General features: G+C 47.9%; 2 protein-coding genes across 2 annotated transcripts; one reads left to right on the top strand and one right to left on the bottom strand.

Annotated features, from left to right (window-relative positions):
* Positions 1-528: 528 nt before the first annotated feature.
* LOC142483592 (uncharacterized) lies at positions 529-8,887 on the top strand. Its single transcript, XM_075583606.1, has 5 exons — positions 529-668; positions 1,955-4,555; positions 6,128-6,293; positions 8,183-8,326; positions 8,631-8,887. Exons 2-5 carry the CDS (start codon positions 4,392-4,394, stop codon positions 8,784-8,786), a joined length of 630 nt encoding a protein of 209 aa, XP_075439721.1. The 5' UTR covers positions 529-668; positions 1,955-4,391; the 3' UTR covers positions 8,787-8,887.
* Positions 8,888-9,068: 181 nt separating this feature from the next.
* Positions 9,069-17,169, bottom strand: LOC142483593 (CTP synthase 1-A-like). The gene is made up of 4 exons (XM_075583607.1): positions 17,053-17,169; positions 13,641-13,785; positions 10,734-10,822; positions 9,069-10,088 (listed from the first exon to the last, which is right to left on the bottom strand). The coding sequence occupies exons 1-4, from the start codon at positions 17,072-17,074 to the stop codon at positions 10,078-10,080; spliced, it is 267 nt and encodes an 88-aa protein (XP_075439722.1). The 5' UTR covers positions 17,075-17,169; the 3' UTR covers positions 9,069-10,077.
* Between the last annotated feature and the right edge of the window lie 612 nt (positions 17,170-17,781).

Consider the following 17,781-nt stretch of genomic DNA (forward strand, 5'->3'; position numbering starts at 1 on the left):
GGCGTGCGCAGGCTCAGTTCGGCAGGTGAGTGGCGTAGACGGGAGGAACCTGTGTAACGTACAGTCTGTCCTTCCCACTACAGGGTGACACAGTGACCCAGACAGAAAGGTTCTATGAATCCGCCCCCCATCCACACGGCAACACAGACAAAAAGGACCTATAGTCTGTCCCACCCCCACAGGTTGATACAGTGGCACAAACCAAAGGAACCTATGGGACAGTGTGTTTCTGCCACCACAATGTGCTACAGTCAGGAAGGTCCAATACATCTCGATCTCTCGCTGCAGATTGACACAGTGACATACAGAACGGACTTATACATCTGTCACTTCACCCGCAAGGGGACACAGGAAGAAAGGACGTGAATTTGTTCCTCCTTCTGCAGGGTTACAGACAGTAGGGTCCTATAAATTGGTCCTCCCTCCCATCCTGCTGATGGTTGACACAGACAGAAGGGTCCTATATCCCAACACTATTGGTTCCTGACGGCTCCCTCTCTCCTGATTGACCCCCTCCCCCCTCAGAGTCAGACAGGTACTTGAGTGTCCGGGACTCTGGTCGGAAGGGACCTCGTGACCCATCCACGTGGAGCTTGGAGGACGTCATGCAGTTTGTCAGAGATGCAGATCCCCAGCTGGGATCCCACGCTGAGCTCTTCCGTAAACACGTAAGTCGGGTTAACGATTAGCTTGCGACCTCTTTCGTGGGCACAGATGGGGGAAGATGTGCAGATCGTTTCAGAAAAAAAATGTGCACATTTTGCCAATAATCCCCTCAAAAAAAAAAAAGCTTCGCCCACGCTTAAAGACCAACCACTTTTCAGATCCCTGAAAAATCCTGTGAATTCTTACCCAGGTTTATCCCCGATTTGGGGAAAACATTGCACATCTCCGCAAAACTTACAAATTAAAATCCTTAATGAATAGTAAATCTTTAGAAATCTGTGGGAAATCGTTAAAATGGTTGTTTAAAATTCTCAAATCGATTCATGTACTATCCAAACCCTTCTCCCCCCTCCACACTGCTGACGGATGGTCCTACATGCTTTACACCAGCGGAGGCCAACTCCAGTCTTCATGGGCCACCAACAGCTCAGGTGTTCAGGACATCCCTGTTTCACAACAGGTGGCTCAGCCATTATGAGCTTTCCCCTTTTATCCATCTGTTATGACTTCTCTACCTCACCTGCCTTAGATTATTATCTTGGTTTTTACATCGGTGTTAAACTCCTGGGGTCTCTGTAAGTCATTAAGTAATCAATTGTTAGTCCAAAAAAAAAAAAGGTATCACCGAAAACCAAAGTACTCACTTACTCTGGACTAAATCAGGTTAAAGAACAAATGGCCGTTCTAGTGAAGGGTAAGGGAGACCTACTCTTCCCACGTTGTGTTTCCCCCTTCGGCTCGGACCTGGTCCACTGGGTAGCTGGGAATATCCCTGTTGAGCCCTGGCAACTAGTGGGCCCTCAAGGTCCAAACTGGTATAATCTCCGGGATGACCAGAAGACCCCCAAGATCTTTGGTAGTCTCTGGAGACTGCCCAAATCTCCCATGGCTGTCTGCCTAAGGCTGCACTTATAGTACCAGCGACGGCGTCGCTGCTCCAAAACAAAACAATTGACTCTGTCGCCAGCGCTTATAGTAAGCTCGACAGAGACCAAAAATTTGGAAGCGGTTAAATTTGAGTTTTTTTACAGACTGTCGCCACATGTGACTGTCTGTAAACCAATCAATGACCCTGTCGCTTGCGACGTCGCTGCAAATTGAATTAAAACTTTTGCTAGTGACGCCGGCGACGTCATCGGTCACGTCGCCGGCACTATAAGCATGGCCTTACTGTTGCTGCAGGGAAAACAAATATGCTCTCTACCACCCCCGCCCCCCCATTGGCCCTTGATACCTCAGCCCAATACTGTAGCCCTTTATCCACTTTACTCTCATCCTTCTGCCGCAGGAAATCGATGGCAAGGCATTGCTACTCCTGCGAAGTGACATGATGATGAAGTACATGGGTCTGAAGCTGGGTCCTGCCCTGAAGCTCTCTCACCACATAGACAAACTGAAGCAAGGCAAGTTCTGACTACGATTAGCAGGACCGTTCACACCTGTGGTCACCATCTTTAACGGAGAAATGCCACCTGGGACTCTAAACTCACGTAACTTTTTAGAACACTACCCTCCAGGAGGATAACGCAAAATGCCAGAAAACTGTTTTATTTGGGATTTTTAAACGGATTCCAGTGACAATACGTTGACGACATCTAGAACCACAGATTTCAATAGAAAACATCACTCCAATACTTTGAACTACTCGTCCTTTATATTTCAGTGGGAGGGGAGGAGGAAGGTTGCAACATCTTTTTTGGGGGAAGTAGGTTACCCTCCACCCTGACGTGCGCCCACCTATTAAATGGAAACAATAACTTTTTTCTTATATAGCACTGGCAGTGCACACAGCGCTGTACATAGTAGAATAAAGTAGGCACAATGAATCACTGCCCAAAAGAGCTTGCAATCTAATACTTTGTTGGAGTTACTTGAGGCCTGAATTAAGAGTTCTCCACTTCACAGGCCAGTGCCTCCCTTACAGTTCCTCTCTCAATGTGGGCATTATCTATGGGTCACAAGTTGTTGGCAAACCAGTGTATTTTCTGCTTCTCTATTTGCACATACCGGATGTCTGTGCAAAGCAAGGTGCAATTTTAACCTGCTGTTCGTTGTCAACAGCAGAAAATACTATCTTTACAATCTTTATATAGGGACTACTTTATGTAATATCAATAAATCCAGCTATGCTGCTAGTGCTCTGGCTTATAAATATCGAGTGTAGAAAAAAAACCAAAAAACATTGTGATAAGCTCTGGGGGAAGGAGGGTGTATGATTACTTTTGCTTTTTGAATCTTCTTGTGCTGGCTGGAAATGCATGAATTGTTACATTTCTTTAATCTGATGGTGATCTCTATGGCACAGAGGTCTCAGATCGAGTGCGTTTAAATATCACCAAGCGATGATGAGAAATGGTGCAGGTTAGGGATGCAAACTTTTGATGCACACAATTGAATGTTGTGCTGAGCAATTTCTCCCCTAACCACTCCCTAAATCCCCAACTGATCTCTGTAACTATCCATTGACTGCTCCTGTAACCCTTCCATATAAATTACAAGTATAACTCCTCCCTATAACCCTTCTCCTAACTTCGTCTATAACCATTTCCTACAATTGTTCCCCTAACTGCTCAGATACCCCCCCCAATAACTCTTGCCTTGACTTTTACTAGCTTTTCCCCTAATGCCTCAAATAACCCATCCCCATAGCTGATGCCCTAACTAAATCTTTAAGCACTCCTCCAAACGCTCGTTGACGAACTCAGGAACTCAAAATTTCCTTCACACACAGACACATCAAATATTCATCCTTAGTGTCACGGTAATATCCCTCCTAACACATTTGAGACAGACAGAAGGGACCTATGGGTCAGTCCCTGCCCAGGAAGGGCACCACAGACAGAAGTGACCGATGGCCCCCCACAGGATGCCACAGACAGAAGCATCATATTGACCATGCAGTTTGTCCCTTCCCCTGGAAGGGTGACAAACGGATGTGACCTATGGCCTCCCAAATTATTATCATTGGCGACATCTTATACAAATCCAGGACATTATGACGAAGCCCACGATTGTCTGAGCCGGATGTCACCGCGGTCCTTTGCAGGTGACATCATAATAGGGGACTCTTCAGAAAATACACATTCCAGCTCTGCTGAGGCAATCAGGTGACAGCCTTCTAATCCATGTGACGCGGTCACTGCTTGCTCCCCGAGAGAAGAGATGCAGCGTTCATTTTGAGATAAAAGGTAAAATGCAGGCGGGATAGACAAAAAAGCAGCAGAGCAATAGGGAACCATTGGGAGTAGGGAATTCTGCCCCACAGAGCATGCACTCTAATATAGATACAATACAGCAAGGAGAGCTTGCCCCGCAGACAGTACACTAATATAAAGGGATAAAGGTGCAATACAAGGAGAACCTTGCCCTGCAGAGCAGACACTCATATACAGAGGGACACAGATACAATACAGGGAGAGGGGAATCCGGCCCCGCAGAGCTTACACTCCAATCTGGAGTAACAAAGATACAATATGGAGAGGGGAATTTTGCACTACCGAACATACACTATAATATAGAGGGATAGATACAAAACAGGAGGGGAATCCTGCCCCAGAGAGCTTACACGTTATTATACAGAGAGAACGGCATTTCCCCCAGAGTGAACACTAATATTCAGAGGCATAGAATTACAATAGAGAGGGGAACGCTGTCCCACAGAAATTAATTGTAGTATCTAGACACACACACACTTTTTGGAAGCTGTAACAGGGTCCGTCTGAAGGATGGAGGAACCCATCCATGAGGACCCCACCCCGCTCTTGGTATACGTTGGTCCCCTTAACCGTCTGTACACCTCGGAGGTGCTGCGCTGCCTGCTCAGAGAGGCCCTGTGTGGTGTCGGCATCAGCGTCCAGAGGCAGGATATCGAGGTGCAGAGGATGGGAAGGTGGGTACAGCACGGACCACAAGCCTCTTATGGTTAGGAAACAAATTCCAGTTTCAAATAACACCGATTTAGCCAACACTTTCTCCAAGTGACAGACCAAACCCTTTGCTGCCAGAGGCCTGCTTATCATGATGAAGGCATTACGTCGCTCTTCTGTTATATATTGACTTCCTTTTTCTTTTCTTCTCATTTTGACTTTTTCCCCCCTCTGTATCCTTCCTTTCTTTTCTTGCTCTCTGCCCATGAAACTCTTCATAAACCTTTTCATCGTATGTTCTGCTTCTCTCTCTTATGAATTTTGCTTCTCTCATTTTCTCCTCTCCCTCACTTTCTTTCCCTTCCCACTTCTCCCCTTACATTCTCACTCTTTAATCCCACTTGCCACTTTTTCGCTTTCATGCTAAAATGGGGGAGCTTGAATTAATAGCTGCCAGGGAGCAGTATAATATCATAGGCATTACTGAAACATGGTGGGATGAAACTCACGGCTGGACAGTTAATTTAGAGGGTTATTCCCTTTTTCAGAAGGCTTGAGCAAATAGAAGAGGAGGTGGAGTATGTTTATATGTTAAACCGGATCTAAAACCTATTATAAGGGATGATGTTTATGAAGGGAATGATGAAAATGTAGAGACTTTGTGGATAGAAATTAGCAGTGGAGGTAAAAGTATAAAGAAAATGTTTGTGGGAATATGCTATAAACCACCAAATATCTGTGAGATTGAGGAAGCCAAAATGTTTTTGCAAATGGAGAAGGCATCAAAACTGGGTCATGTTTGCATAATGGGGGATTTTAATTATCCAGACAGACTGGGGCAATGAGATTAGCATTATTACAACAAAAGGAAACAGTTTTTTTGGGGGTGCTTAAAGACAATTACATGACCCAAATTATCGAGGAACCAAACAGGAGAGGGGCAGTACTGGATTTGGTAATATCAAACAATACAGGCAATAACAAATATTCAAGTCCGGGAACATCTAACAGAGATCACAACATGTAAATGATCAAAAACCACTTACTTGGGTTCAACAAAGACTTTACATTTTAGAATGGCAGATTTTAATAAACGGAGGAATAATCTACAAGGAATAAATTGGGATGTTTTTGCCAAACCATTACAGTTAATATTCAAGGACTCCATTTCCACACGCTCAGTATCACCATATTGGCCTTCATCTGGATCAATATACTGCAAGTGCAAACATAGGATAACGTATCTGTCGTCTAAATTTAGCATAGGTTGAACTGGGTGTCTTTTTTCAACCTCATCTATGTAACTATGCTGGTTTTCTCTTCCACTCTCCTCCGATTTATCTTTGTTCCCTTTCCTTCTCTCCGTCTCCTTTCTGTAATGTCGCCTCTTCTGGTCTTACTCTCTTGTAAATTCTCCCTCTTGCCCTTTGGTCACTCATGTGTATCGTTGTTCCCCCTCCTCCTCCTCTCTCTGCTCCCTCATTTCTCTCCACATTATAACTGCTCTCCCGCTTCACCCACAAAAAACCACAACCGTCCGGAGACTCTCCAGACAATATGTGACATGGTTTCCCAAGATGATTACATCTCGGCAGGTTTGTTTGTGCCGCTGTGCGTCTTGGAGAAAACACCACGTATCAAACTGTCGCGGAAAAACTGCGGCACGTCTCGGCTGTGGATCCCGACCTCCTCAAGGAATTGGTGATGCAGGATAAAACTCTGGTCGTGTCGAAAGATGGCAAAAACTTCACCGCTATCAAGGTGAGCGGAACAAGATGTTTCTACCTTTTCGGATTTCGCTTCAATTAATGATAGCAACAGGGCGTAGCCAACGCGGGAGATCACGCAAAGGCAAGTTTGGGGCAAAATTGTCGTACTCGACGTCAAATCAAGGCGTTTGCCCCAACTTTTTGCGGCTTGAGCAGTGCCAATAGGAGTCGGGAAGGCGTTTTACATGACGCAGAATTTGAGGCGTAATAATAATAATTGTAAAAAAAAAAAAAATTGATTAGAATGGTCTAATACAGCGGTGCGCAAACTGTGGGGCGCGCCTCCCCTGCCGACGGGGGGTGCGGGGTTTACAGAGGCCCCGCGCGCTTCACGAAGGCACTTAAATAAGTGCCGGGGGAGCTGCAGGGCCTCTGTAAACCTAACTTACCATGGCTCCGGCGGCTTCCTCCCTGTGTTGCCATGGCAACGCGGCGGCAAAATGACGCTGCGAGGTCATGTGACGTCACGTTGCTATGGCAACGTGACGTCATTACGCCGGAGCGCGGGTAAGTTGGGGTTGGGGCGCGGGAGTGAGGGGACAGCCGGCAGGGGGGCGCAGGGAAAAAAGTTTGCGCCCCCCTGGTCTAATAGACCGGAAACGATTAAAAAAAATAAAACAAAGAAATAATGGAAATGTATCCAATTCTGCATCTCTGTATGGCACAAATTTTTATCTAGTATTTGTGCCACCAAAAATCCGGCAAGTCCAAATGAAAACCTTTTGTACATTAGAAGTAAACATGAAGAAAACGAAGTAATGCAGAGGCGGCAAACTCCAGTCCTCTAGGTCCATCAACAGGTCAGGTTTTCAGGATATTCAGTCTTCAGCACAGGTGGCTCAATCTCCGACTGAGCCACCTGTGAGATCCAGACTACCCCACACCTGGTGGTGGTCCTTGAGCAGCAGAGAGTTGGCCACCCCTGGAGGAGCACATCAAAACTTCCAATCACAATGTATTTCCGTTGGTCCCCCTCCCCCTCCCGGTGTTTTGCCGATGGATTGTACATTGCAGCAACATATACCTCAAATTGCCTACATTAAAAAAAAAAACTCCTATGGTAGCCAAACTGAAATTAGGGATTTTGTTTCTAAATACATGGTTCAATTATTATTATTATTATTTTTTTTTTAAACGGCCACAGCAGAAGGGTTAATGGTAATTTTCCAACCTGCGGGTAATAAATTGAAAAGCGGTTTTCTGGCAAAATTCACCCAAGATGTAAAAAAATAAATAACACCACTTACACTGAACGGTATCAAACAGATTAGGATTTCGGGAACCAGAATTTTGAGGTGTCTCCAATTGGAAAATCCCTTATAACTAGGAAATGTTTTGCAACTTTGTTTCTGCCAGAAGTGGGTGACAGACCAATCCCTACCCCCCCAGGCAACCCACGGCAGAGAGCGTGCACAGGAAGAGGCCGCGCATAAGCAGCCGAATGGTATTACTCTCACAGATAAGCCGCCAACTGCGGAAGAGCGCGCGGCCGCCATACTGGCCGCGACTAAGTCAGAAGGGGCCATTGAGAGGCAACAGATCCTGAGACAAGAGCGTCTCTTTTACGGAGCTTTGATGGGTAGCGAGACAAGGAACGTGGAGTACAAACGGGGGCCAGGGGAGTGTATGTACACCACTCTGAAAGAGTATATGCGCAAACACGTGTGCGCCTTCCTCAACAGCGAGGGGGGCAGTCTGTATGTGGGGGTGGAGGACACCGGGGTGGTGGTGGGACTGGAGCTTGACCACAGAGATGTGGATCGGATACGAGTGCTGGCGGATTCCATCTTTAAAGGGTTCAGGCCGCCGGTGTTTCCGGAGTCGTACAGCCTTGGTTTTATCCCAGTAGTGAAAGCCGGGGACTCTGGTCTGTTTCTAAAGGTGATGAGGCTAACGGTTCACCCGTGCCAGCAGCAGGCGGAGCCCATGCTCTATGAGACGGACAAAGGCAAAGTATATCTGCGGCGAGATGGCAGCGTGGAGGGGCCACTGACAGGAAGTGCGGTGCAGGAGTGGTGTAGGAAGGTGAGGAAGTGACAAGGTGTGTGGGGGGGGAGGGGGGCTATGGAGTAATGGTGACAGAAGAGACCTATGGCTCTCAGAGTCTGTCACTTCTACTGCAGGGTAACAAAGACCAAGGGAAGCTATGGGGACATACTGTCCACCCCACCCCACCAATGGCCCATGTAGTTTCTGCGAGCAGGGTGAAATGGTGATATAATGGACCTATTACCTACACGCACAGTCAGTCTCCATGACATTGTGTGTATTGTACTCGTAGTCCCTCTGGCAATGAATGGGTTCATTTCTTTTTGTTTCCTCACCCCAGAAATGGACAACAGAGCTGAAGAAGCGGGAGGAAACGATGGACGTACTGCTGAAGGAGAAAGCGAGTCTTCAGCAGCACATCCGCTCCCTGGAGGAGCAGCAGAGACAGATCGCCAACAGCCCGAAGGTGCAAAGTAAGGCGTGTATCACCATGTGAGCGCACACATTGCACAGCCTGTTACAATAAAAGGAACACCTTGCATGCGCTGCTGAGATGTTAGCTGTGATCGAAATGGCTGGGCTACAGCCCCCTTCTGTCTGGCACTCTGCATTGGGAGGGGCAAACCATTACCCAAATCTCCCTTCTGCCTGTGTGACACTGCAGGGTGGAGGGACAGACTTCATGAGCCACAGGTCTCTGCTGTCACACCCCAGGGACAGACGTCACCCACACAAAACGTCAGCAGTTGTATTTGTAAAAACACAGCCCACGACAAACTCGCTAATCAGAAGGCCGTTTTAATCTTCACACATTTTAACAGCATCGAATACTTTACCAGTATCTGTTGAATGCAGGGGAGTGGGAACAAAATCATGTTTTTGGTATTAAACAAACAAAACATTATTTAAGCAAATAAATGCCACACCCCCCCCTATATGCATTTTTGCGGCATAGGGGTTAAAGCATCTTGAGAAACGCCGCCCTTCACTCTGGACCCCAAACAGAACAGGCTCTTGCAGTATATTGTTCTAGTTCATGGTTAGAGCAGCTTGGGTAGAGCGAAGTTGAGGTAAGTGCAGAGGCAACAACCCATTCACAGACTGGACCCACTTGACTTCTGCGGAGCCTCCCAACAGTGGTTTCTCTAGTGGCATGAGGACCGTGCCAGTTCTGCTTTGCTGATTTGACATGGCATCAGACCCATGAGCAGTGCCCACGCCAATAACGAGGCGGATGGTAGAGCAGGCGGCTGCGATGTCTGGATTGCTCCGTTAAAAGGGTCAGCCCCATGTGGGTCAAATTGACCCTTCGACCATTAAACCACGTCAGTCTTTTTGCGCCGACGTGGCACCGACCCTGTAACCCACTAAAAATGGCGCGGTCATTGGGTCACTTTGCTCCTACATGGCGCTGACCCCCGAGGGAACATTTTTCAGGTCTTTAAATTAAAAAAAAAAAAAGCTTTCCCGTCGCTACAAGTATATACACAGTATTGCTTTATAATGCAGCATGTTTGGTTTCAAGGCAGGAGACGTGTCACACAGTCTATAAAAGGGTGGCATGAAAAATGTCCCTGCTTTAACCGCAGAGGGGCCAGTGGCACATTGCACAGCAGGGGGTTGCGGGCTCCCGATGGCAGTGAATGGGTTAAATAACACTGATTTCAACAGCCAGAGACGGCATAAGGAAGGGGACCCGGGCGGCAAAAGGAGAGGAAATATTTGTAATATGGGCGATCCTAAAAACAGAACTGGTGAAAGCAATGTATGTGGCAGAGGCTTCTACTTCAAGAGGGACCTAGATTGGGAGACATACACAATTACACATACAGGATATGTAACAGTAACACACACACACACACACACACACACACACACACACACACAATTGTGTAAAGCAGGGGGGGGGGGGGGGCGCAATTTTTTTTAGTCTGCCCCCCCGCCTGCTCTCCCCCCCCCCCCCCCTTCGCTGCTGGTTTCTGACGAAGTCATTTGACGCTGCGTTGCCATAGTGAGACCAGGCGAGTTACAGAGGCCTCACGCGCTCCACCGGCATTTCATTTAAATGCTTTGGGAAAGAGCGCGGGGCCTCTGTAAGCGCCGCGCCACCCCCCAGAAAATGTTGCACTCCCCTGCTGTATAGTATTTATATTATAATGTACACACCAACATACCCACGCGTTAAACAAATATATAGCCATAGATTTAACGATGGTTACAAGATGCTCAGAGATCACTGCAAAGACATTTGGATCATGAGAAGCAATATAGTACGATAACACACACACACACACACACACACACACACACACACACACACACACACATTCTCACACATTCTCACACACACACACACACACACATTCTCACACATTCTCACACACACACACACATACGATAGCAGGAGCGCCCAGAGAGGTGGAACACAAAATCCCTACATTACCTTGCGAGTCGGTATTTATGGCGAGTGATTTGAATTCTGCGATCTCTGTATCCGGAGAGCTGCTTTCGCTTCTGTCGCTGTACGTGTCCCTGCGAGGATTAGCAAAAAAACACAACCACATTACACAGCGGAAGCACAGCCCGTGATTGGCAAACACCATGGTCACACCTTCCAGATGCTTCACCTCTACTAATGTAACATAATGATGGCGGGGACTCTTCACTAGGGCGGCTGCTATGCACGGTCTCAGAACCAGGCCATCCAATGCAGCCGCAATCGCCAACCTTGAAATCTCAGCAGCCCTCCTCGCTCATTTATATCTGCACCGTAATGTGCCCATAATGAGGTAAGTAGTTGCACGTACGTATATACACCTATAGGACCTGTTGTGGTGCTCTTTTGGGGCCAGGTTCAGCCAATGCTGTGAAACCTTCAGACAAGAAATGGAGTATTACAGTGTCCATTTGTCCAACCCCAATTCTGCCCTGTCTCGGTCAGACAAGGTAAATGGGACTGGGAGAACAGGGGGTGCGAGCTCCCACCTGTGCAAATGAATGTAACGGCGAACAAAAAGGGAGCAGCCCGCGGAAATCAGCGCAACACGATTACAACGAGACTTTAAAACAGGATTTAAAAATACCTACGAATTGCAGCTTATTTTTTGAAGTGAAACTTCTTTAGTGGCACCTATTCTGATTGAGTAAAACGGGAGAGTTGGGGGCGAAATGTGAAACGGAAGTGACGTCACGGCCCCCCCCCCCTCGCATCTACTGTGACCCTATCGCCGCCGCCGCTCCTAACAGCCACCGCTCCCCCCCACACACACCCGCTGTGACATGCGGCGGTCCTAACGGCCGCCGTTACCCCCACACGTCAGCTGCCATGGGTATAGCAAGATGGCTGCCGCAGAGCTTCCGGTGCTAGATTGAAAGGTGTAGCAAGCGCGGGGATTTTAAATCAGACTCAGTGAGCCGCTGCTCAGCCTCTCACCTCCCTCCCCTTCCCTGTGTCCCGCTGACTGAGCGCTGCCGGGGCCAGAGGAGAGGAGCCCAGGGATCATAGAGGGTAACCGAGAGGAAGCAGAGCGGTGTGTCGCTGACATGCTGAATTGCCGATGGACAGGAAGGGAGGAGGGAGGGAGGAGATCGGACCTGGCAACGATGTCCACATTAAAGGATATCAAAAGGAAGAATAGGCTGGGGAGAGGGATATCACATTGAAAACATCACAGTCCTAGTGATTCTGTGTGTGCAGTGAGTAGCAGGACAGGGCAGAAGTGGATGTGCATTCCCTGCCCTTGCAGCCAGCCGTTCAGTGCCTGTGTGTGTATGAATAAGGTAGTCAGTGTCAAATGCTGCTTCTGATGGTGAGATATACTGTAGCTGCATGCAGCTCCTGGTGTCCTGTGCTCTCTGCTAATATGCACTGAAGGAACCATCCAGACTGGCATGAGCCTTCAGCAGAACAATTAAAGACTGTCAAACAGGACACACTAAACACTGGAAATCTCAGTGCTAGTAAATACTCAGGGATAAGGAAAATAGCAAGGTATCTGTATGACAAATCTCAACTGTCAACCCAAATGAAATATAACATTCTTCTGTGTACTGGAAATATCTGATCTATACAAAGTCAGCAATATATCAGATTGTAAAATGCAGTGGTCACAGTACTAATACAACCTCAGTGGTGCTGTGCTTGAGTGCAAGAGAGAGCACAGTTATTTGAGCAAAGGACACTATAATAATGGTACTAATTTTACAAACATGGTGTATTCATGCAGAATATAAAGGGTGAGACTATTTGTAAAACACATCTCAGTCACACGCACACGCACACGCAGTCACCCGCACACGCAGTCACCGGCACACGCAGTCACAGTCACACGCAGTCTCAGTCACCGGCACACTCAGTCACCGGCACACTCAGTCACCGGCACACTCAGTCACCGGCACACTCAGTCACCGGCACACTCAGTCACCGGCACACTCAGTCACCGGCACACTCAGTCACCGGCACACTCAGTCACCGGCACACTCAGTCACCGGCACACTCAGTCACCGGCACACTCAGTCACCGGCACACTCAGTCACCGGCACACTCAGTCACCGGCACACTCAGTCACCGGCACACTCAGTCACCGGCACACTCAGTCACCGGCACACTCAGTCACCGGCACACTCAGTCACCGGCACACTCAGTCACCGGCACACTCAGTCACCGGCACACTCAGTCACCGGCACACTCAGTCACCGGCACACTCAGTCACCGGCACACTCAGTCACCCGCACACTCAGTCACCCGCACACTCAGTCACCAGCACAATCGCAGTCGCAGTCACCCGCACACTCAGTCACCCGCACACGCAGTCACCAGCACAATCGCAGTCGCAGTCACCCGCAGTCACCCGCAGTCAACCGCACACTCAGTCACCCGCACACACGAGGAATTCACACTTAGTGCAAATAGCTAATACAGGGGATGTGTGCCGAGCACGCGCATTCTAAGTCAAATTTATTTGCGTTTTGTCAATGAAATTGTATTTTGATTTTTAATTAAAACATCACCAACACAAATACAATTTCTGTGACAAAAGTCAAAGAAGTTTCACTTACTATGCGCGTGCACAGAACACACAGCTTTTTTTTCTCCTGAAAATGTGTGGATCACCCCGATTTTAAACACTTAAAAAAAACAAAGTCACTTTCATGGGTTCATTTTGGTTCTAGAAGGAACGGTCACTAATATTAGTGTTTCAACACAGCAGTAACTTTTTGGGAAGCAGAATTGGGGTTTTCAGCAGCCTGCTGTTGCATCCTCCTGCGCTGATAATCGGCACTATAAAAAGGGCACTCCAATTGCCTATGAATGACCGTGGTGCAGACTTGTGTCGCTGGATCCTCTTACCTGGGGGAGAGTCTGCAGCCTCTCTCTAAATACTGGGTGAGCCTCCCCGCGGAAGCCAGGAGCAGGCCAAAGTATGGAGGGGAGGGTTTGATGGGCCGGGAAGTGAATTCGGGATGATACTGAACGCCGACAAAATACGGATGATCTGTACGAGGCGAAACCAGAGAGAAAGATGCATTCAATTTCTCACCATTTTACTGAATGACATATTTGCAGATTACAGCTGTTCTTTTCCTTTTACTCTGCGTGTATAGGACGTTTGATCTATAAGGCTCACCATCTTTTGTTTCATTATGGTGTAGCCAGTTTGGTCATTTCTGGAAGGTCGTTTTCTCCCCGCTTCTGTTATTACGGCCCCATCAATAGACTAGAATAATATCACTACAGGAGAATCCTACCCCAATTCTCTGCTGTATGGAGGAGGGGGGGTGTTAGAAGCATGATATCTCCCTAGCAGAACATCTCACATAAATGGGCTGTTATAGGCATTAAGAGCAGTTCATTATTCTCAGAATCTGCACAAATGTGAAGAAGAGAAACGGAAGCCCCCTGAAAATAGTGAAAAATCTCTTAGACTACCCTAAAAACAATTTGATGTTACTGGAAACAGGACTGGCAGGATAAGATTTATTTTATATTACGAATGGAGAGGATGAACTCACTCCAAGACACAGAAGGCAGGGGCTAAATTCTTTAAAGCCAGAGAGACATATTGCAACATTGTCTTTACAATCCCAAAGACTTGGATACAAACATTGTGAATCGGTATCTCTTGGGTTGAAAAAAAAAAAAAAAAAAATGATGGAGAACTAGATAATATTTTTGACTGATAGAATTTGTCTGGGCAAGGAGACACAGAGACCTTGGTTCCTCACGCATGGTCTTACCAAGTAACCCAAGCACCGAGAGCTGCTGGGTTCCTCACGCATGGTCTTACTAACCCAAGTACAGAGAGCTGCTGGGTTCCTCACACATGGTCTTACTAACCCAAGTACAGAGAGCTGCTGGGTTCCTCACACATGGTCTTACTAACCCAAGTACAGAGAGCTGCTGGGTTCCTCACACATGGTCTTACTAACCCAAGTACAGAGAGCTGCTGGGTTCCTCACACATGGTCTTACTAACCCAAGCACAGAGAGCTGCTGGGTTCCTCACACATGGTCTTACTAAGCCAAGTACAGAGAGCTGCTGGGTTCCTCACACATGGTCTTACTAACCCAAGCACAGAGAGCTGCTGGGTTCCTCACACATGGTCTTACTAACCCAAGCACAGAGAGCTGCTGGGTTCCTCACGCATGGTCTTCCTATAACCCAAGCACAGAGAGCTGCTGGGTTCCTCACGCATGGTCTTCCTATAACCCAAGTACAGAGAGCGTCTGGGTTCCTCACACATGGTCTTACTAACCCAAGTACAGAGAGCTGCTGGGTTCCTCACACATGGTCTTACTAACCTCACACATGGTCTTACTAACCCAAGTACACAGAGCTGCTGGGTTCCTCACGCATGGTCTTACTAACCCAAGTACACAGAGCTGCTGGGTTCCTCACACATGGTTTTACTAACCCAAGCACAGAGAGCTGCTGGGTTCCTCACACATGGTCTTACTAAGCCAAGCACAGAGAGCTGCTGGGTTCCTCATGCATGATCTTCCTATAACCCAAGCACAGAGAACTGATGGGTTCCTCACGCATGGTCTTCCTATAACCCAAGTACAGAGAGTGTCTGGGTTCCTCACACATGGTCTTACTAACCCAAGCACAGAGAGCTGCTGGGTTCCTCACGCATGGTCTTCCTATAACCCAAGCACAGAGAGCTGCTGGGTTCCTCACGCATGGTCTTCCTATAACCCAAGTACAGAGAGCGTCTGGGTTCCTCACACATGGTCTTACTAACCCAAGCACAGAGAGCTGCTGGGTTCCTCACACATGGTCTTACTATAACCCAAGCACAGAGAGCTGCTGGGTTCCTCACACATGGTCTTCCTATAACCCAAGTACAGAGAGCTGCTGGGTTCCTCACACATGGTCTTCCTATAACCCAAGTACAGAGAGCTGCTGGGTTCCTCACACATGGTCTTCCTAACCCAAGCACAGAGAGCTGCTGGGTTCCTCACGCATGGTCTTACTATAACCCAAGCACAGAGAGCTGCTGGGTTCCTCACACATGGTCTTCCTATAACCCAAGTACAGAGAGCTGCTGGGTTCCTCACACATGGTCTTACTAACCCAAGCACAGAGAGCTGCTGGGTTCCTCACACATGGTCTTACCAAGTATATTAATTAACTTGTAATCTGATTTTCCCCATGTTGTAATGGTTTAATGAGGTTTTGCGGCTGGTTACCCGTTTAACGTTCCAGCTAAACACAGGAAGCTTGGAGGTGCAAAAGTTCTACCGTCTATGGCAGGGGTAGTCAACTCCAGTCTCCAAAGGTCACCAACAGGTCAGGTTTTAAGGATATACCTGCTTCAGCACCGGTGGCTCAATCAACGACAGCCACTTGTTCTTAAGCAGAGATATCCTTAATACCTGCCCTGTTGATGGCCCTTGAAGACTGGAGTTGGCGCCCCCTGCTCTATGGACTGAAGCACTTATTTTTAGACAGGTAATCTAACCCTTCAAGCGCAAACTGGGGGGCACAACATTTTCTAAGGAGCATGCCGAAGCACGCCCGCGCACTTGTAGTCCTGGCTACAGCGACGGCAGCTGTCGCTATAGTGCAGGCATCTGTACAGAGGGCGACCGGGGGCGTGGCCGTGAGCAGTTTGCCCTCATTGGCTCAACCGCTCACGTCACACTGCGATCTCTGGGGGAAAAAAAAAAAGTGTTTGACGTCAGCGATTGCGACCGGAACATCGCTGTGCAGAGCCGTCGCGCCCACGACGGACTGCGAGTACTGCACGCTGTCACCAGGACTATAAGCACTGCCTGTCTCTTATCTCCTCTCCGGCTTCTCCTCTTGCATCTTCTGATGGTGGCAACATGGTGACAAGACACCGCGTTGGCATGACGTGACAACCCGACGCCACAGGGATGAGATGCTGGAGAGCCGGTAAGAGAGCAGGGGAGCGAGCGCGACTTAAAGTTTGCGCACCCCTGTTCTAATCTATACATATGTTGATAACAAAAATACTCTGTGAACCATGATACACTGTGATATGTTATGTCACGTCATATCCCTCCAAGCAACCCAATTAGCTTCTCCACGGGACACACAGTATGGCCTCCAGAGCAATCATCACTCTGGCAGACATTAGAAAGTTGTACCGTCAGCGTTCCTCTGCTGATGACCTCACCCAAATATCTTGGGACGTGGGGGTGCCACAGAGGCCGAATGGCAGATCAGCTGCACCCTGAATTAGGGACTGTCGTTTTAATATTTAGCTTGGTACATGTGACACTTGAGCTCGTACCTTCCAACTCTAATACCTCCATCCGCTCCCCTTCTAAATCCTGTCCTACAAACTTCAAGCCTCTCTCCTCCAGCGCACGTCTCAGCTCTGGATTCACCTGCACGAGAGAGACGTCACAACAGGTCAATGGGCACGTGGCGGCAGGGACTGGGATTTAGGAAGCTACGATTACGCGGGGGGAGGGGGCACACACACACAAAAAAAACACCATGGACACCTCCATCAACTAACATACATACATTTAGTGATTATTATTATTTTTTTTTTTTACAACAATCTGAAGAAAACCTGAGACATTCCATGTTCCATAAATACCCCGTGTGGGGATTTAATCCAGTAACACTCATGGGTAATACAAATGTTTTACCAGGACATAATACAGACATTTCGTGGACAGTTAGGGCTAATATATGTTATGGACGTATGTAACCGTTACAAACAAGAACAAACACACATTTACCTTTCAACCCCTGACTTTACACCTGCTGTATAGACCAAAGTTTCTGCGATATCATCCTGGATGGCCCTCTGCCGACTTAAACTTTACATGGCAAAAAAACGGAGCTCACCATACTTCCTCCCAAACCTGGCCTTACTACCTCCATCCACATAAGGCCTGTAATATAGTGGGCGCACTTGCTGTGCCGCGTGTGCGCTGCACTTATAGTTGGCCGTTAGCCAGCCATTACATGCTAGGGCTGCGCGCGCACGGCAGTGAGCGTGGAGCCG

This window comes from Ascaphus truei, unplaced genomic scaffold (assembly GCF_040206685.1).
Source record: "Ascaphus truei isolate aAscTru1 unplaced genomic scaffold, aAscTru1.hap1 HAP1_SCAFFOLD_3405, whole genome shotgun sequence".
Lineage (NCBI taxonomy): Eukaryota > Metazoa > Chordata > Amphibia > Anura > Ascaphidae > Ascaphus > Ascaphus truei.